Source organism: Dryobates pubescens, chromosome 18 (genome assembly GCF_014839835.1).
Source record: "Dryobates pubescens isolate bDryPub1 chromosome 18, bDryPub1.pri, whole genome shotgun sequence".
In the NCBI taxonomy this organism is placed as follows: domain Eukaryota; kingdom Metazoa; phylum Chordata; class Aves; order Piciformes; family Picidae; genus Dryobates; species Dryobates pubescens.
Window position 1 is genome coordinate 22,765,559 of NC_071629.1, and position 19,380 is coordinate 22,784,938.

The 19,380-nt window shown below is 54.6% G+C and overlaps 1 protein-coding gene across 2 annotated transcripts in view; it reads right to left on the minus strand.

Annotated features, from left to right (window-relative positions):
* Positions 1-1,194: 1,194 nt before the first annotated feature.
* MED12 (mediator complex subunit 12) overlaps positions 1,195-19,380 on the minus strand; it is a 45,028-nt gene continuing 26,842 nt past the window's right edge. The window contains exons 27-44 of one of the 2 annotated variants that reach the window (XM_054169784.1): positions 15,289-15,468; positions 15,041-15,112; positions 14,651-14,811; positions 14,398-14,559; positions 14,209-14,320; positions 13,890-13,979; positions 13,430-13,539; positions 12,819-12,954; positions 12,396-12,557; positions 11,511-11,888; positions 11,035-11,188; positions 10,634-10,839; positions 10,123-10,203; positions 7,680-7,897; positions 6,884-7,034; positions 3,736-3,891; positions 3,526-3,607; positions 1,195-1,618 (exon numbers count right to left, since the gene is read on the minus strand). In XM_054169784.1, the coding sequence (XP_054025759.1) occupies positions 1,575-1,618; positions 3,526-3,607; positions 3,736-3,891; positions 6,884-7,034; positions 7,680-7,897; positions 10,123-10,203; positions 10,634-10,839; positions 11,035-11,188; positions 11,511-11,888; positions 12,396-12,557; positions 12,819-12,954; positions 13,430-13,539; positions 13,890-13,979; positions 14,209-14,320; positions 14,398-14,559; positions 14,651-14,811; positions 15,041-15,112; positions 15,289-15,468 (2,655 nt within the window). In that variant the 3' untranslated portion in view covers positions 1,195-1,574. Of the gene's footprint in view, positions 1,619-3,525; positions 3,608-3,735; positions 3,895-6,883; positions 7,035-7,679; positions 7,898-10,122; positions 10,204-10,633; positions 10,840-11,034; positions 11,189-11,510; positions 11,889-12,395; positions 12,558-12,818; positions 12,955-13,429; positions 13,540-13,889; positions 13,980-14,208; positions 14,321-14,397; positions 14,560-14,650; positions 14,812-15,040; positions 15,113-15,288; positions 15,469-19,380 lie in introns of both variants that reach the window. The other variant, XM_054169783.1, reaches the window with a different exon arrangement.

Here is a 19,380-nt window from a genome sequence, read left to right on the forward strand (position 1 = left end):
CATCTCCTGCAAGCCACCAATGCAGAAGACAGCACCCAAGATGCTGCTTGGCACAGGCTCTGCTGCCTCCCAGGGTTGGAGGTGTGGGGCATGGCCACAGCTACACATGACAGGGAAAGTCCAGAGACTGCCTAGAGACAGTGCCCAGCTCCCCAGGCTCTGCTCCATGAGCCCTGGGGCGCTCCCTGCCCACATCCCAGGCAGGATGGAAGTAGCATAGCCCTCCTCCTGCCCCAGGCACAGGCCCCTTAGAGCAGAGGCCAGCTGGCACAGCCATGGCCTTGAACAGGACCTCCACTTGTGGGGTTGCACAGCACAAGGCTGCAGGCATGCAGAGCCCCTGGCACAGGCCTCCTCTGGGACCTAAGAGCAAGCTCAAGGCTGTTCCCCAACCATATCCTCATGGAAAGGCACAAGTAGGAATACACAAAGCAGCAGCCCTGCACACACATCTGTCCTCATTAAGGAGGCCTGCCCAAGGCACCTAGATTAAGATCAAAGGAGCTCTTCCATGAGTCCTTGTGAAAGCCACCCTATCCCATATGGACAGGACAAAAGAAAGACATTGGCCAAGAAAAGCTATGAGAGGGACCACAGGTCAAACAAATTGCTGGGGAAGAGCCAAGGACAGAAGAAAAGTGCTGGTGATGGAGGGATCCAGAATCACTACACAGCAGGAATGAAGAGTACCAAGTTAAAGCAGGCTGCTACAGGGATGAGACTGGATGAGGCAGCTGAAGACTTGAGCATGCAGCACATCAACCAGCCAGAGAAAGCACTGGGGCTTGACAGGACACAGTCAGCAGAGGAGCCTTGGTACTTAGCAGCAAAATCAGGGCTGGGAGGGCACTTGGCCTGCAGCTCCTCCTAGACTGCAGAGGCACCAGCTTGAGCAGCTGGGGGGCTGCTGGGGCTCAGAACTACCCTGCAGTGTAACTCCCTCTGCCCTGTCCCTCTGTCCTGCTGCAACACGTCACAGAGTGCTGGCAGAGCTCTGAGCAGACAGATCCCACCAGGCTCATACAAACAGCAGCTCGTGGGCCAAACAGGGAAGAGCCCTTCCCAAACCAAACCAAACTGTTTAGCCACTCACAAAAGCTACTGAGAAACAGATGAGGCCCATGTGTAGAGGCGGTGCTGGGCTGAGCGCTGCGGCGGCAAGGCAGGCTCTGAACACACACTGCTTTTGCAAAGTAAGCTCTCTGTATTCATCCAAGAATGTGCAGCACAGGGTTCATCTGGTATAAATAAAGTACAAAATTTTACAATGTCTTAATCATTATTTTAACAAAAATACTAAAAACTGAGTAAAAACTGAAACCAAAGTGGGAGGAGAGACTGTCGGCCACGAGGGATCTCCAGAAACGTCGGTAGAAATCGGATAGTAAAAACACTTTGTCTGTACAATAAAAACCATCCTCCTGGCATCTCCCTGTGAGATGGGCAGCAGCAGCACTGGGGGCACAGGCTCAAGGGCAGAGGCTGGGGGCAGTCCCAGTGTGGGGGTCAGGCTGAAGAGGCTGCATCCGGTCCACGGCGATGTCTCCCTCACGGATCAGGCCGAAGACCGCAGGTCAGTAGCGTCCAAAGGGGTTGTTGTTCTGCTGTGTCTGTGTGTCTGTTGAGCCAAGACAGAGTTAGACAGTCACAAAGTCTGCTTCAGAAAGGAGATCTCTCTCCCCACCATCAGCAGCACAGCAAGAGGAGCGTGCCACAGGCTGCAAGTAGCAAAATGCAACCTTTATGGCACTCTGCTGCACACATTTGCCTGAGCCTGGAGGCAGCAGCACAGCCAGGACCCCACACGCTCCAAGGAAGAGACAGCTATGTGCCAGTCCCCATCCTGCAGCTCCAGAGATCACTTCAGCCCTTGTGGTGGAAGTGGTGCACTGAAACAAAGCCCTGAAAGGTGGCAGCTGGCTGGCAGGATGACTTTATGATTTTGAAAGGGGGAAAAAACAAAAATCATCTCTGTAAGCCTGCACAACTGCAGCCACAGGCCTGCCACAGCCAGCACCCAGCACACCCCCAGCAAACACTGCTGGCAAGGTCTCACAGACAGCTGTCCTGGCTCCCTGCTGCTGTCTTGGTGCAGATGAAGGATGTGCCCAAAGGACTCCTGTATGGCACCCAAGGGGCAGGGAATGTGCCAGAGTCAAGAAGGTCATGAACCTCCAAACCCCTGGGACTGATGTTTGGTGCTGCAGAGAGCCCACAGCAGACCTGGCTACTGTCCAGTTTAGAAACTGCTGCAGTTTCTTTTCTGAAACCCCATCAGCAGGTTTGACCCTAAGACAGACTAAGGAAAGGGAGCCCAGCACAGCCCTGCTCTCCTCCTGAGCTCTGGTGGACAGTCACATACCCAGGGATATTGGGGAGCCTCCTAACACAGCCTATCCCAGGTCCAAAGCATGCTTGTCCCCCCCACAGGCTGCTCTTGCTTTATGTCCTTCTTTCCACTCCCTCCCAGGCTCCACAAATAAGAGCTCCAGATGGTTCCTGGTGGAACTGATGCAAACCCAAGGAGGGAGCATGGAAGCTGCACGCTGCCACATGGCTGCATTGGACCCACGCATGTGTTCTATATAGGCCAGCTCCATGTGCTGTGCAGACAGGATACAGAAGTGTGGCTATTCTGCTATATTCAGATCCTCACAGGAGGTCTTCCTGTGCCTGAGTGTCCTGGCTGGGATCCTGGCACAGACTCCTGGTTTGGGAATCAAGCTAGTGGGAAACTTAGAACATTAAATATTCTGGTTTGGGAAGGTGCTTTTTTGGGCACCAGGATTGAGAATTTTCCATCAGGGAACAAGCATAAGCATCCCCTCCAAGTCCCCTCACCTAGCACAGCCTCACCCTGTGCAGTGCCATGCCTGGGCACTCCCCTAGCATGTCTGCCACTCTTCTGACAGGAAAGCCAGGGAGGTTCCAGTGGGACAGCAGCCAGTCAGAAGGGAGCAGCACAGACACTGGGCTCTGTTTCCAGATCCCCAGCTCATACTGGAACACTGAGCACCACCTATACCCCAGCTCTGAGAGCAGCCATGGAAGCTCACAGCACTGCAAACACAGCAAGTGTGCAGCAACACCTCCCAGGGTGCTCTCCCTAACTCCAAGAAGTTTTGTCCTGATTACAACACAAATACTCCACTGAGTGCCCCAGGACTACAGCCCCCTTGTGCCACTCAGAGGTCATCTGCAGCAGAGGAACCATCTCTGAATACTTCAGAGAAGGCTGAATGCTTCAGGAAGGCTGCATGGCAGCCTCCACAGTGCCTCAGCTCCCTTGTCCCTCTGCAGGCAGCAGACGGAAGGTCTGGAAGCTCACGAGCTGGCAAGCAGTGTCTGCCCTGCTGCTGTGTCCCCTTGGGCCAGGAGTTTTGTGTCCTGATGCCAGCTCCCTGCCAGCATCCTTTGTGGCCTCAGAACAAGTCTGGCTTGGCTTTGCTTCTCTGTACCAGGGTACCTGCAACAGAAAACAGTGAGGAGACGACTAGGGACGGGATGAAGAACAGGAAGGCTTACTGGAAAGCTGCTGCTGAAGCTGTCGAACCAGAGCAGCTGTTTGTTGCTGCTGCTGCGTCTGCTGAAGGCCTTGGCGCTGGAACTGCAGAGAGAAACAGAGTCACAGCTGCAGCTGACAGGCTGGCAGCCTCAGCACTCACAGGGAGCCTGGGCAGTGCAGGGCAGGAAGAAAGGGGAGCTGCAGGGGGAGCACTGCTGGGGTACACTCACGATGGGCTGCTGGGGCGGCAGGGGCTGCATCCCCAGCCCGGGGGGCTGGCCCTGCGCCTGCGGCTGAGGCACTGTGGAGACCTGGGGCTGCTGCTGCGGCTGTGGTGGCTGCGGCTGGGGCTGCTGCTGCTGCTGCTGTTGCTGTTGCTGCTGCTGCTGCTGCCAAGACAGAAGAGAAGGGAATGTGAGGGAAGTGTCTGGGCAATGCACACAGCGAGAGGGCACAGACAGGGCAGTAATGTGCCCTCTAGCTCCACTGCCCTCACGGCTCCCCCAGTCACACAGACTTCACCAGGACACTGCCCTGGGCTGAGAAATGAGAAGAAACACAGAGACAGCAACAAAGCTCTTCTGCAAGATGAGCTATCAACAGGGGCCAGGGAGAGACCCAGGAATCTGTCAGCTGAGGAGTGATTAGGAGCAAATAAGATCCAAGGAGAGATACCAACTGAGCACTCCCTTCAGGGGCTGGCTGGTTCATCTCTTGCCTTCTGCTCGAGGGCACAAATGATGTCGTCTCTGGGGATCTGTCTGACCTGCTCTCAGAAATTTTCCAGAGGTACCAACAGAGCTCCTGTAACTTCCCTGTGAAGTCCACTGCAGGTCACAATGACCCCTACCACTGGAGTTTTCCCTAGTCTCTACCTTGTCCTGCAGCCAAGGGCCAAGAACAGAGAAGGGTTTTTTCTTTTGAAGACAAAAAGCTTGGGACACTTCTCTCTCCTCCTGTCTCTGCCTCTCTTACTTGGTGTCCAGCTATTTCAGCCTTACCAGTCACATTAGCCAGCTCTTGCTGCTCTTGGCTTAGGGCAGAATGGCTGCAAAGCTGACTGGCAGGAACAGGCCTGAGGTGTTGGTTGACAGCTGGTTGAACATGAGCCAGTGGGTGCCCAGGTGGCCAAGAAGGCCACCAGCATCCTGGCCTGGATCAGCAATGGTGTGGCCAGCAGGAGGGAAGTGAGGCCACACCTTGACTACTGGGTTCAGTTTTGGGGCCCTCAAACCAAGAAGGACAATTAGAGGCTGGAGCAGGTCCAACAAAAGGGCAAGGAAGCTGGGCAAGGAAGCTGGGCAAGGAAGCTGGGCAAGGAAGCTGGAGAAGAGGTTGGGTTGGTGGTTGGACTCAGTGGACTTAGAAGGCTTTTCCAATCCAAACAGTTCTGTGGTTCAGTGGTCATTCATGCCAGCTGGTGCTGCACTTCAGTGAAAGAATGAAGACAGAACTAGGTGTAGTGGTCTAATCCAGAACTAGTCATGGGGAGAAGAACATTCAGGCATGCCCACAAACCTCAAGGGGTTTTACCTTCTAATTTTCAGCCACTTTTCCCATCTGCCAATAAGTTTTGAACTCCCCAGCTAGACAGAAGAATTTCTAGGAGCAAGAGAAAGCTACCAACAACATCATAGCAAAGTAACACAGTGATACCAGGTAGAGATTTGACCACTGGCTCAGAAGGCCAAGGTTCAAATCTTGACCAGACTCAAAACTCAGACAAAACTACAGTCAGGAGAAGAGAACAGAAAACCCTGGCCTGTGGAAACCCTAGGTGGTCCCTAGGAGCACACATGGCAAGCACCAGAGGGAAAGCAAGCCAGTGAAAAGCAGGGCACAGAGGACAGTAAGAAGAACCTGTCACAAACAGGTGGAGGCTCAGGGCAAGCCAGAGGGAGTGAGTTTCTGCAGCAGCCTCCTCAGCAGTCTGACCACTGAACTGACCACGAAGGCAGGTGACTAAATGAGCCAGGTTACCCCTTGGATTCTTGCAGCAGCTGACTACCAACCCATGCAGGACAAAGCAGGCAGCCAGTTGCCCCTTCTACAAGTCACTGCATCATGGCAGCCAAACCAGGCACCAAGAGGATGCTCCTCCTCTGTGTGACTCTGATACCACAGCAGATGTCACAGGAATAAGGGAGATTTGGGGCTTTCTGGGTTGCTTTTGGTAAGCAACCAAATAATGTCAGCTAAAAGCTGAAGACAGAGTGGAAGTTACTGAGCCAGAAGAAGTGCCAGCAATTTGCTTGTCCTTTTTCTAAACAGGAGGGATGGAGAATATTAAAAGAAACCAAGTGGAGAGTCAGGACTTTTCTTGAGGCTGTCTGGGGACAGGACAAGGGGGCATGGTTTGAAGCTGAGGCAGAGCAGGGTTAGACTGGAGCTGAGAAAGAAGTTCTTCAGTACAAGGGTGATGAGACTCTGGAACAGGCTGCCCAGGGAGACTCTGGATGCCTCCTCCCTGGAGGTGTTCAAGACTAGGCTAGACCTGGGCAACCAAGTGTAGTTGAGAGGTGTCCCTGCCCATGGCAGGAGGTTGGAGCAGATGATCTCCGAGGTCCCTTCCAACCTGAGTCGTTCTGTGATTCTGTGACACTGCAGCTCTCTCAGGAGCCACTGCCTTGCTCAGGGCCCTCTCAGAACACAAAGCCTCACTGCTCCATGCTGTGTAGAGCCTCCAGATGTTCTACAGGCTTTCTAGGCCAAGACAACCAAATTGCTTGTGTGTTCCCCTGTCCATTCAGTACTTCTGCAAGCATGCAGTCCTCCCTGCAGAGAAGCCTTTACCACCATGATGCAAACCCACGGAGTGCTCCTGCCTGTTGACACCCACCCCTGGGCTTCCAGAGCCTTGGGTCTAACAGCTCCCTTGGGAGCAGTTTTCAGCAGCTGCTGTTAGGTGAGGAGTACATGGGACTGCTCACACCACACTTCCTGCCCCTGGAAACTTCCTGCCCCTCGTTCTGATCTCGTGGAGATGCAGCTATGCTCCTGAAGCTCTGCCTGCCCCTGTGTGAGCATGAGGTGCTTTGCCCTCGTTTTGGCTCCTGCGAGACAGGGAGCTTTCTGCACATCCTTTTGGGCTCAGCTGGAGCAGGAGGAGGTGGGATACAGGCTACAGAGGACTAAACAGACTGCTCTGCTCCTAACTTCCCTCCAGCTCCTGCTGTGTGACTGGCAAGAGGCAGTGCAGCAGGTGTCTCCATGAGGAGCGGCTGCGAGGAGGGGAGGCTCCCCTCGGGGAACGTTACAGAGCTGGTGCTCTCCTTGGCACAGATGGGGCAGAGCAGAGCGTTGCTGGCACAGAGGCAAACGGCACTGGGCAAGCCTCCTGCAGCTCCAGCAGCCTTCCTCCTGTCAGCAGCCACTCACCCTCAGCATCTGCTGCTGCTGCCTCAGATACTGCTGCTGCTGCTGGTCAGGTAGTATCTGGCTGGGTCGAATTCCTGAGGAGACTCCTTGTGGACCCAAATGGTTCATCCCACTCATCATGGGTGCCTGCTGTATGGACTGGTGAGGAAACCTGCAGGAGGAAAGGAGGAGGAAAGCTCTTGGAGTAGTAGATTCTCAGGCAGCCAGCTTCTTTAACCCAAATCCTACTTCTTCTGTCAACAAGCCATATAACCCAAGAAGCTCCTTGCAATCCATGATGCCTCTATTCAGAAAGGTGAGGGGCACCAGGGCCTCTCAAAGCCTTCAGTGACAGTCCTCAGCCCACTGCTCTGCAGGATTTCCCCACTGGGTTTATGCCCTTTGACAGGGATCTTATGGTTAGAAATAAAACCAGAACTGTGGCTGCCCCTGGTCATTTCCTCATACTCTGGCTGGTGACACTGCCTCCTGCCTGCAGCTAGCACCTCTGAATTTCAGGTTGCACAGGGAGATAGGTGAGGCCCCACCCCTGGAGATATTCAAGGTCAGGCTTGATGGGGCTCTGATCAGCCTGCTCTGCTGGAGGGGTCCCTGGAGACTGCAGGGGGGTCAGACTGAGTGAGCTTTGGAGGTCCCTTCTAACCCAAACCATTCTGTGACTCTGATGTTTCTGTGACAGCACAAGGACTCAGCACAGGGAGCAGGCACTTCACAGACTGCTGCCAGGCCTGTCCAGGAGCACAGGTGGGAAGCCTTTGCTGAAACAGCCTTCTGCCATCCAGGAGGGTGGAAGTACCTCTGTGTGCTGCCCAGGGTGTGCCCATAGCCCGGGGCCTGCTGGTGTACGTAGCCGCTGGGCCTCTGCTGCATCTGTCGAACAGGATCCACCATGGCAGGGGTGGAGCTGGGGTGGGAGTTCTGGTAGGGCTGGCCAGAGTAGGTGGGAGGTACAATGGTGCTGGACTGGGAGGGATGCTGCTGAATGCCTATGTGGGAGACATAAGGTGTGTAGCCCTGGAAGGAAACAAGAGAGGCATTGGTCACAGGCTAAGGACAAAGCACAGGGAACTCAGCACAGCACCCCCTGGGCACCCTCACAGAGCTCCTCTGCCCTCACACCACTAACCACTGCTGATCCCACAGGGCACTGACGAAGGAACAGCAAGTGCAAGGGCAACAAAGAGGGACTTCAGGGCCTTGGGATGACTGGTTAAGGGATCTGGAGCACGAGCAGTGCTCTTCTCTATGCCCCCAGCTGCGGGCTGTGATCAGGGAATGAACAGGAGCAGGCAGCAGGTCAAGGCCTGGCCCCAGGCTTGGTGTCTGCAGCAGGACTTTGGGTCCTTTCATCCTGGGTTCATTTACAGGACACCAGCTCTGCTGGCAAAGATGGGACACACCCAAGAGAGCAGGACATGCTTCGGCTGAAGTCCTGGCAACAGGAGGAGGCCTTTTCTGGGGGCAGTGGCCAAGGGTGAGGAAAAGGCTGAGGGACTCCACACCTTCTCTGCCTCAGGCTTCAGCAGCCAGACCAGCTGCCTGCTGGGCACCCAGCCCCCTGAGCTGGAAGAAGGGCAGCAGAACAAAGCCCTCACAGTCCAAGAGGAGAGGCTCAGGGGCCTGCTGCACCACCTAGACACACACAAGCCAAGGGCTGGATGACAAACCCCTGAGGCTGCTGCAGGAGCTGGCAGAGCTCTTCACCAAGCCACTTCCCCTCATTTCCCAGCAGCCCTGGAGGTGCCAGCCCACTGGAGCCTGGCAAAGGGGACACCCATCTACAACAAGGGCTGCAAGGAGGACCCAGGGAACTACAGACCTGCCAGCCTGACCTCAGGGCCAGGGAAGCTCAGAGAGCAAATCCTCTTGAGGGCCACCATGCAGCACCTGCAGGGCAGCCAGGGGACCAGGCCCAGCCAGCAGGGCTTCATGAAGGGCAGGTCCTGCTTGATCAACCTTCTCCCACCACGTGTCCTACTCAGTGGATGGGGACAGGCTGAGGCTGTCCTTTACCTGGCCTTCAGTGAAGCCTTTGCCACTGCCTCCCCACAGCATCCTCCTGGAGAAACTGGCAGCTCATGGCTTGGAGGGCTGGATGCTTCCCTGCCTTACAAACTGGATGCTGGCCAGGCCCAAAGGCTGCTGGGGGATGGAGCTAAGCCCAGCTGCTGGCCAGTCAGGCACCAGTGGTGCTCCCCAGGGCTCAGTGCTGGGGCCACTTCTCTTTACTGTCTTTAGCAATGGTCTGCATTGAGGGCACTGAGGCACCCTCAGGGAGTCTGCAGATGGCACCAAGCTGGGTGGCTGTCTTCAGCTGCTGGAGGGCAGGAAGGGTCTGGACAGGCTGCACCCAGGGGCTTGAGGCCAGGGGGAGGAGGTTCAACAGGGCCAAGGGCTGGGTCCTGCTCTTGGGTCACAACAACCCCAGGAAGGCTCCAGCCTGGGGGCAGAGTGGTTGGAAACTGCCCAGCAGAGAAAGCCCTTGGGGTGACAACAGCTGAAGATGAGCCAGGGGGTGCCCAGGTGGGCAAGAAGGCCACCAGCAGCCTGGCCTGGATCAGGAAATGGAGACAGCAGGACCAGGGCCAGGATCCCCTGGTCAGGCCACCCCTTGAGTCCTGCGTTCAGTTTTGGGTCCCTCACTCCAAGAAGGTCTTTGAGGGCTGGAGCAGGTCCAGAGAAGGGCAACAAAGCTGGGGAAGGGGCTGGGGAGGAGCAGCTGAGGGACCTGGGGGTGTTCAGCCTGGAGAAGAGGAGGCTGAGGGGAGACTCTCTGGCTCTCTACAGCTCTCTGAAAGGAGGTTGGAGCCAGGTAGGGATTGTGCTCTTCCTAGTATCAAATGGTAGGATGAGAGGAAATGCCTCAAGTTGCCCCAGGGGAGGTTTAGGTTGGAGATGAGAAAAAGTTTCTTCTCTGCAAGAGTGGTCAGGGATTGGAACAGGCTGCCCAGGGAGGTGGTGGGGTCACCATCCCTGGAGGTGTTAAAAAAATGTGTAGAGATGGCACCTGGGGAGATGGTTTAGCAGCCATGGTGGTGCTAGGCTGAGAGCTGGACTCAGTGACCTTAGAGGGCTTTGTCAACCAACATAATTCTATGATTCCATCTCTGGGATTCAGATTCACACTTCCCAGTGAGGAATAGGGAGAACCAGCAGACTGCAGGGTTCAGCAGCAGAAGGGAAGATGCTGCCCTGTGCCTAGTCAGATTCCAGTCTTACCTGGGGTCACTGCCATTTACCTGGGAGGGCTGCAGTGCTCCATAGGATGGGGTTGGAGCCATTTGGCGCACAGGCTGCTGTCCCATAATGCCTTGGCCCTGCTGGAAGGCAGACAGAAACTTTTTGCACCCTCTGCAAAGGGCAGGATGCTGCTGTTCCCAGCAGCTCCCACCAGACCAGGTAGGTCACTTCACTGCTACACCTACAAGACTGCTGCACAGCAATGCAGGTGCTAACTGCTTCTCCCTGGCTTAGGCCACCAATGTCCCTACCACCCCTCAAGCAGGATGCCTCTCTCACTGCCCCACAGCCACAGGTGTCTCAGAACAGCTGACAGACTCCACCAGCTGTTAGTGATGAAGGCCCACAAAGCAGGGGGCAAACAGTGCTGCACCACAGGAACAGACATAAGAGGCATCTTTCCAGGGCAGAAAGGGACAGGGCTGAAGAGTTCTGGCTAGAAGGGACAGCCTCAGGAAACATCTTGGGCTTGCTGTACTATGGGGTCCAGCAAGAGCACAGCTGACTTACCAACTTTGCTTGGAGCTGCTGCCTCAGTATCTGTCCCTGGGACACTGGAGGCTGCTGCCTGTACACTGCTGGCTTGTAGGAGGGGTCAATGCCCATCATGCTGCCCATCCCTGGAGGCAGCACCCCGCTGTAGGGAGGCCGGCTCTGAACCAGTTTGCCCAGGGGCATGCGTACAGGTCTGTAGGATGTGTCCAGGCGAGGGCCCCCTGCAAGAGGCAGAGATGTGCTAACTGGAGCCATGCTGCTGCTGAGCCTGGCAGCTCCAGGACTGCTCAGCACTGTCTACAGGCATGACAGGCAAGAGGGGAAAGTGTCAGGACTGTGTAAGACCATCTCCCAGGAGGGGCTCTTACAGGAGGTTCCAGAGAGGTGCAATATGCTCACCTCTCCTGTGCACCTACCAGCTGGAAGAGGCTGATTCTGGGCATAGATACTGGTGACTGGAGACTGCCCATAGGCCAGCCTGGACATAGTGCTTCCTGACTGGTGGTGCAGGAGATCTGTAGGCATGCCAACTCCATAGGAGACGCCTCGGCTGGGGCCCAGCACAAAATCCTGCAAAGAAGGAGCCAGGAAGATCAATGTGCACTGAGAACTCAGGAATGGATGCAGAGCATGAAGGGTTGCAAAGCCCAGAGAAAGAAGCCTGGCCTGCCACCTGAGCTGAGCAGCCTCCTTCCCTCCCATCAGGGATTAAGAAAAGGTTTGCCCTGCCCCAGCCTAGACAGCAGCACAGAGCTCAACACTCCCAGCTGGGAGAAGATACATCCCATCTTCACCATTACACCACTGGCAGGCTCCTCAGGAAGAGTCAAGGGAGTGCTCTGTGAGCAGGAGGGGTGGGCACAGAGGCCCTCAGCTGCTGGACTGTCCTCACCTCAGTTTTGCTGGCAGACTGGTTGCGTTTCTTGGTTTTGCTCTGTTTCTTCTTGCGCTCTTCAGTAGAGGTGGCAGGATTGGAGCTCGTCTTATCAGCCTTGGCTGGTTCTGCAGCTTTCTTCTCTGGCTCTAAAGTCACAGGTGTAGGAGGCTCTTCCTCTTCAGGGGGCAGTGGCAATGGCTCCAGGTAGTAACTGCGGGGCTTGGGCTTCAGGTGTGTGTGGTACAGAAGCAGCCTCTGCTGCTCCTCAAACCTGGACACCTTGCGATCCACCCGGACCGTGCCGAACCAGCCCCAGGAGAGAGGGGCTGAGTGCTTTAAGCCCTCAAACAGGTCCCAGGGGGAAATCTTCTGCTTTGTAGAGACTTGCAAACCCTTTAGAAACAAAAGAGATAAGAACCTCCAAGATCTTTTCCTATGAGGGTACAGGAAATTCTTTGCTTTCTTCAGGCCCTGCTCCACATATCGCAGTAAACAGCCTGAACCCTTACAAGTGATGCCTCCTCCTCCTCCACGTGGTGAAGCAGTCATCTCTAAAGGCCTTCATCAGCAACTGCCAGACACCTTCACCCCTTCTCTGCTAGTCTTCAGCTCACTGGCAGACTATGGGTTTCTCTTTATGCTCTATATAGCCATAAGTACAAACCCAAAGTTTCAATAACTCCTCAAGCTGCAGCAGCAGGAGGTATGGCTGAGAATTACCACCCAGCTCTGCCCTTTCTGGAGACAGCTATGTGCCAGCTTGTCCCTGTGCAGCCAGTCATGCCAAGCTCAGCAGGCAACAAGGTGCTGCAACTAGATGCTTCCCAAGCTGTACAGACTCAAGGCATCAGAGGACAAGGTGGCACCTGCACTCAAGAGACAAATAAAAGCTTCCCCTACCTCCTTCTTGAAGATGGAGTCAAATCCAGCTATTTTATTGCCTTTGGTGTCAATGAGGGATCCCTGAGGTTCACAGGTGATGACGTCTCTGGTCTGTTTAGGGAGCGGCAGGAGCTGTCGCACCTTCTCCAGGCTGTCGGACTGCCGGTCCCCCAGCTCCTTCTGCACCGGTGAATAGAGAGCACTTGAAGGGAAAGACCACCCAAAGCCCACCTGTGCCTCTTCTGGTGACAAGCTCCATCCCTGCATTCTCTCTCACCTTTACACCCTTCAGCCCTACAGAGCTACCGGGGCCACCCTCCCTGCTTCATCTGAACAGCAGCACAGGACAAGCTCTATTCATGAGGCACAGGTAGATGTGCACAGCTGGACAGCCATGGCACAGAACACACTGCTCCCCACACAGGGCCTGCTGTCCCTCACCCTGAGTTTCTTGACAAGGTTCATGTAGGCTCGCTTGTTCTCCTCCATGCTGCCCTGAGAAATGCTGGACATGTCAGCAGCCAGGGTGCCGTTGATGAGGACGCTCAGCATGTCCAACACGGTGGTGAAGAGCTCACTGTTGGGCAGAGCAGAAAGGTCAGAGCCACCCAAGGAGATCTGAAAACCTCTGCCATCTGAGGAACACCAAACACTGTCAGACTGCCAGGAGTACTGCCTGCAGCCAGGAGGGCTCTCCAGAATAAGCTCCCACACTAATCCTCCTCTGCTTATACACCGCAGGGCATTCACACTTGAGCCCAGTGCAGTACAGATTGAGACTGCCCCTGTCTATCCATTCAGCTTCTCCAGAAAGCAGGTCCAGACCCAGCTCTCCCCTGCATCTGGAAAGCCAGGTTTGCTCTGGATACATCAGAGTGCATTTGGATACTAGGACCTAGGCTGTTGGCTGCTATTACTCTGAAGTCTCTCTTGGCTGTCACAGTACTTCTGACAGCTGCTCTAGAGACAGCTAATTCACATGAGAAAAGGGCCCATGCTAATGACTGCCTCCTTTGGGAGGGGTATGGATCAGAAGTCAGCCAGGAAGTTACTTGTTTGACTGCATGTCCACGGTGCCACTGCTGATGATGTCCAGGAGGAGCACAGCCCATTCCGTTGTCTGCTGCGTACTGCGCTGAACCGTGTCGAACATTCCCCCCACCTGGCAGAGAAAAGCAGCTCAGCCACAAGGACACCACGGACAAACACTGAGAAGCGAGCAAGGGAACAAACCCAGAGCAACTTCTGTGCTACAGTCACTCCAGATGAGAGCTGAAGGAGGCTGCAGGACAAACCTGGGACACAGGTAGCAGTGCTATGCACTGCAAGGGCATTGAAATGAGAAGGCACATCCCAGAGAGACCGAGGCTGTGGATTTCATCTCCCCATGCATGCTATCCCACTCAGGGCTCAAGACCTGGAAGGAGCACAAATGCCTCTCCTTTCCTTGCCTCAGGACACACATAGCCCCTCCCACGTGTGTGTGGTTCAGCGCTCTCTGCACCCACTCACCAAATTCAGCCGCAGTTTCAGGGCCTCGTGCATCAGCTGCTTGGCTTTGCAGTCGTCTTGGTACTGATCCTCACGCCAGTTGGTAACGATCTAAGGCATCGGAAGAGGACAGACCTCATGAGCTGCATGCTGCAGTTCACAGGACAGCTGCTGCTGCCCACTGCCCAGAAATGGTCAGCTCAAGCACCCTGTGCTAAGCAGGGTAAGATCTTTGCCTTACAGCATGCAACCCAACCGCACCCTGGAGGGCATGCCCAACAGCCTGCCCGCTGAAGGAGCAAGCCCTGCAAGAAAGTGAGGGGAGAAGCAAGACACCTACCTGCTGGACTTGACTGTACAGAGAGGTCAGGAGGCCTTCCCGCTGCTCGTCCTGTCCTTTCAAGCATGTTAGCACCAGTGACAGAAATGGCTGCTGGCTCAGGAGGGACATGCTGCAGGGAGAAGAGCGAGGGAGTTGCGCTGCCAGGCTGGGGGCAGCCAGCAGGCGCGGCCCGTCCCCAGCACTCACCTCTTCTGCTTCTGCCGGTCCCGCTCTTTGCGGGACGATGACCCCAGGTGCTGTCCTTTCTCCAGCTCCTCTCCAGCGGCTTTCAGCACGTGGCCCTGCACTGATGTTGGAAGTTTGGCAATCAGAGGAGCCACCAGCCACACTCCTGACCTCTCCAGGGAGCTACCACAACACAGGAGAAAAAAGCAGTTTGGAACCCAGCCTGTGATTCAGACCTGTCCCACAGGCAGCTGCGTGCTGGGACTGCACCCACCTGAGGATGGGCTTGGATTTGTTGCTGGCAGGTGTAGCACTCGCTGAGCTACTGATGTTGTTGACTCCATTGCCAGCTGAGCTAGCAGAGCTGGTCTCTGCTGACTGCTGGAACACCTCAATGGTGGCCTTGGCTATATTTTCTAACAAGGAGTTCATCTCCTGGAAAGAGGGAGGAAAAGACAGCCAAATCATCCTGAGAGAGCACCCACTGACAGAGCCTGCAGGCTTCAGCACAACCCTCTGCAAACTCAGTTTGCCACCTGCCCTGTCTTTGTTTATTTTCTCCCTACTCCCACTTCTTCCAGGCCACCTCCTCACTGCCTCAGAAGCAGCCACTGCACCACAGGCAGTACCCATCCCTGCTGAGTGTCTCTGAGCAGAAACTCACGTTGCTTGCCGTCTGCTTAATCATGAGCTGCAGCTCCAGCGAGGACTGCCTCATAGTCCACTGGTCCAGATTCTACAACACACACATGCACACTTCATGAGTCCTTATCTCAAACCACATCCACCCATGTGCTCAGCTCCCAGGATAATGAGCTTCAGGCCCCTCAGAGGGCTGCATTTTGGATAACCCCACTCCAGTGCTACACTGGGCAGTTCCTGGGGCGCTCAGCTGCTGCCAGGAGCTCGCACCTGTAAGATCCGCTTGATCCGCTGCCGCTGAGGATTTTCTCCTTCCTCGTTGTCCAGCAGCCGGTGTGGGTAACAAATCAGCTGCATCAGCCTCTGGGCCTGGGTGCTGCTCAGCACAGGGTCCTGCAAGTCATTGCTGTCTTCACAGAGGGACTTCAGACATCGCTCACCTACCCACTCCTGCGAGACAAAGGCAGAGTCAAACCGATGTCCGACCCCAAACCAGCACCCCTGCTTCCAGCCTCAGAGAGAGGCAGGGCACACATCCAACTCCCAAGATCCTTATCAGCAGGCAGTTATGCCTGATAACCTCTTCTCTTCTTGAGCTATACTCTCCTGACTCAGCAAGTGCCAGGCACAGCAATCACAACAGAGGGAAGATCAGCTCTGGCAAGGCAGCAGTGGTGAAGCCCGGTAGCTGCTGCCTCTCCTCGTGAAGTACTGGGATGATTTACAGTACACAGCCACTGCCAGGTCCAGGCTCCATCAACACTGCTGCTTTGGCTCAAAAGATCAGAAGGGATCACTTAAAATAATTTCATCTGTTTCCTGCAGAACAAAGCCTTGGAGCTGTCCTAAATGAAATCATCCAGGGCTGGAGCAAAGGCTGAGCTAGACCATGTCTTCAGGAAAAGCATGGCCTTTACTTCTCAGTGATGGAAAACATACTGCTGTCCTCCCTGAAAGCCAATGACTTGACTTCCCAAAGTCTGCAAAGAGACACAACTGACCAGCAGGTCAAGACAGGTGATTCTGCCCCTCTGCTCAGCTCTGCTGAGACCTCACTTGCAAGAGACATGGACCTGATGGAGAGGATCAAAAGGAAGCCGCAAGGATGATCAGAGGTCTGGAGAGCCTCTGCTGTGGGGACAGGCTGGGAGAGTTGGGGCTGTGCAGCCTGCAGAAGAGAAGGCTCCAGGGAGACCTGAGAGCTGCATTTCAATACCTGCAGGGGAGGTGCAGGCAGGCTGGGGAGCGACTGTGGGGATAGGCCAAGGAACAATGGTTTGAAAGTGGAGCAGGGCAGAGGTAGGTTGGACATCAGGAGGAAGCTCTGCACAGGGAGGGTGGGGAGACACAGGCTGCCCAGGGAGGTGCTTGAGGCTCCATCCCTGGAGCCATTCAAGCTCAGCCTGGCTGTGTCCCTGTGCAGCCTGCTCTAGCTGGAGCTGTCCCTGCTGCCTGCAGAGGCATTGGACAAGATGACTTTTGAGGGTCCCTTCCAACCCATTGCAATCTGTGACTGGACACAAGGCATTCATGAAGTCACAAATCATGACAGGAAGACACACAAAAGTACAGCTGTCAGCCTCCCAGTTCCAGGTGGTGGTCCCTAAGTGTATGACAGCAACAGCAGCAGTTTCCAAAGCAAACATGAGGCAGGTTCTCCTTCACACCATTTGCAAAGGTTCACCTGCAGGACTTTTTCAAATTGACAATCAATCAGGCCAATTCCTGAAATTCAGAGCTGCAGAGGACTTCTAGACAAGCACCTCTGCAACTGCAGAGCACTCCTGACTGTGGAGTTATTCTGCTGAAAAGCAGCAAGCAGAGGAGCTGAGGATGCAGCTCAGGAAGCAGCAGACAGCACTCCAGGCACTGACTGCAGCACCAAGACCAGAAGGCTGAATCTGGTTTGAAACCCTTGGGAAACCACAGCCTCCATCTTCATCCCAGATGAAGCTCCTGCTCTGCCAGTACACGTGACCTGGTAGCTTCTCCCACGCCTGTGGTAGTTCTCCCCTTCAGCACTACCATGATCTCCTGGAACTTCATGCATGTCCTTGGGAAGACTCTTTTTCAAGTCACTTGCCCAGCTTCCTACAAGAATTCAAACTCTACTCCTCACCCACTGTATTGGTATGATCTCACAAGTAAGTATCAAATCAACTGCAGTCTTCACCCTTGAGGGACTTCTAGTCTCTCTCTGATGCAGATGACAGCAAGCTGGGGGCAGGAGTTGATCTGTCAGAGGGTAGGAGAGCTCTGCAGAGGGACCTTGCCAGGCTGCACAGATGGGCAGAGTCCAAGGGCATGAGACTGAACACATCCAAGTGCCAGGTGCTGCACATTGGCCACAGCAACCCCAGGCAGAGCTACAGGCTGGGGGCAGAGTGGCTGAGAGCAGCCAGGCAGAGAGGGACCTGGGGGTGCTGGTTGACAGTAGGCCAAACATGAGCCAGCAGTGTGCCCAGGGGGCCAAGAAGGCCAATGGCATCCTGGCCTGCATCAGCAATAGTGTGGCCAGCAGGAGCAGGGAGGTCTTTCTGCCCTGTGCTCAGCACTGGTTAGGCCACACCTTGAGTCCTGTGTCCAGTTCTGGGCTCCTCAGTTTAGGAAAGATGTTGAGCTGCTGGAAGGTGTCCAGAAAAGGGCAACAAAGCTGGGGAGGGGTCTGGAGCACAGCCCTGTGAGGAGAGGCTGAGGGAGCTGGGGTTGCTTAGCCTGGAGAAGAGGAGGCTCAAGAGAGACCTTACTGCTGTCTGCAACTACCTGAAGGGAGGCTGTAGCCAGGTGGGGATTGGTCTCTTCTCCCAGGCAACCAGCAGCAGAACAAGAGGACACAGTCTTAAGCTGTGCCAGGGGAAGTTTAGGCTGGATGTGAGGAAGAAATTCTTCCCAGCAAGAGAGATTGACCTTTGGAATGTGCTGCCCAGGGAGGTGGTGGAGTCACCATCCCTGGAGGTGTTTAAGAGGAGACTGGATGAGGCACTTGGTGCCATGGTTTAGTTGATCAGATGGTGCTGGGTGATAGGTTGGACTTATCTCAGAGGTCTTTTTCAACCTGGTCTGTTTAACTCTATTCTGTTCTACTCTACTCTCTCTGCAGTGTTTCTTTACAAAACAGCCCCCTCCCCAGGATTCATGTTACCCAACCAGAGCTCCTCCCCTGCCTCCTTACATGACTGCATTGAAAATGTCTTTTCCAAGCCTTGTGGAGACCTCTTCCATTCCCATCACCAGATTCAGGTAAGTACCTTTAACTCAAGTCTCTGTCTTGCTTCCTACAGCTCTGTGCACTCAGCCTTTCCAAAAGGCCAGTCACCATTACAATAATTTCATCAGACTAATGCAAGGGCAGACCAGCAACCATCTTCCCCTAACAAATCTTTATCTTAATTCCATACTCTGCTCCTTTTCCCCACCCCCTCATGAAGTCTGTTATAAAATATATCCTGGATATGCAACACAACTTTCTGAGTTGGAGAAATCACCACCTGTTGTTGAAGACATCCTGCAGACACTTCAGCACTGCCAGTGAGAGTTCTGCAGTGAGCATCCACTGCTTACACTGGAGGTGCTAATACTAAACACATCACTTTATGAGCCCTTAACAGCTGCAGTAACCCTGCAGGAGCAGTGGGCCAGTGCTGGTGCTACTCACTGGTGTATACTGGAACACTCACTCCTGCCTAAGCAGCGCTGCCACAAACTGCTCCTCCCTCTACACAGACCTTCTACCTACTGTGAGTCCTTCCTGAGCAGACTGAGACCAGCAAGGGAATCTCTGCTTCTGTTAATGCCACAGCCTGCTTTCAGTAACACCAGGGATGCTGAATTGATGCTCTCCAGCAGGTGCCTCCAGTTGTTTGCTGGGCTGGTACCCTGCTGCCTCCCTGGGCAGCTGATTGACAGCACAAGGAAGCATGAGCACAACACAGAGCTAAGGGCTTGTCCTCTGATTTCAAATGGCAACTCTACATCTTTCCTCTGGACAGCATAAACTTGCAACCAAGGCCAAGGACACCCTTCAACACCCATTTTCATTCAGGAGTGGTAAGAACCACTCCATTCAGCAGCTAGATACCTTTTTAGCCAGGTTTCAATTCCTCAAATGCCACTATTCCACAAAGGAACTGTCAGCTGTCAGCTCAGGCTAAGCCAAGGGGCTTTGTTGTCGTTCCTTTAATTGACTGCACAGGATGCTGCAAAGCTCAGGGATACATTACCAGCCCAGCTGCAAGCTGCATTCTGAAAGGTACCATTTAGCACTTCAACAACCTGTCTTTTTCATGCTTATCTTCTCAGCCTCCAGCACACATCTCGGCAGACAACTTCCAGCACTCCCCTCCTTGGACAGGAGGCCTATGC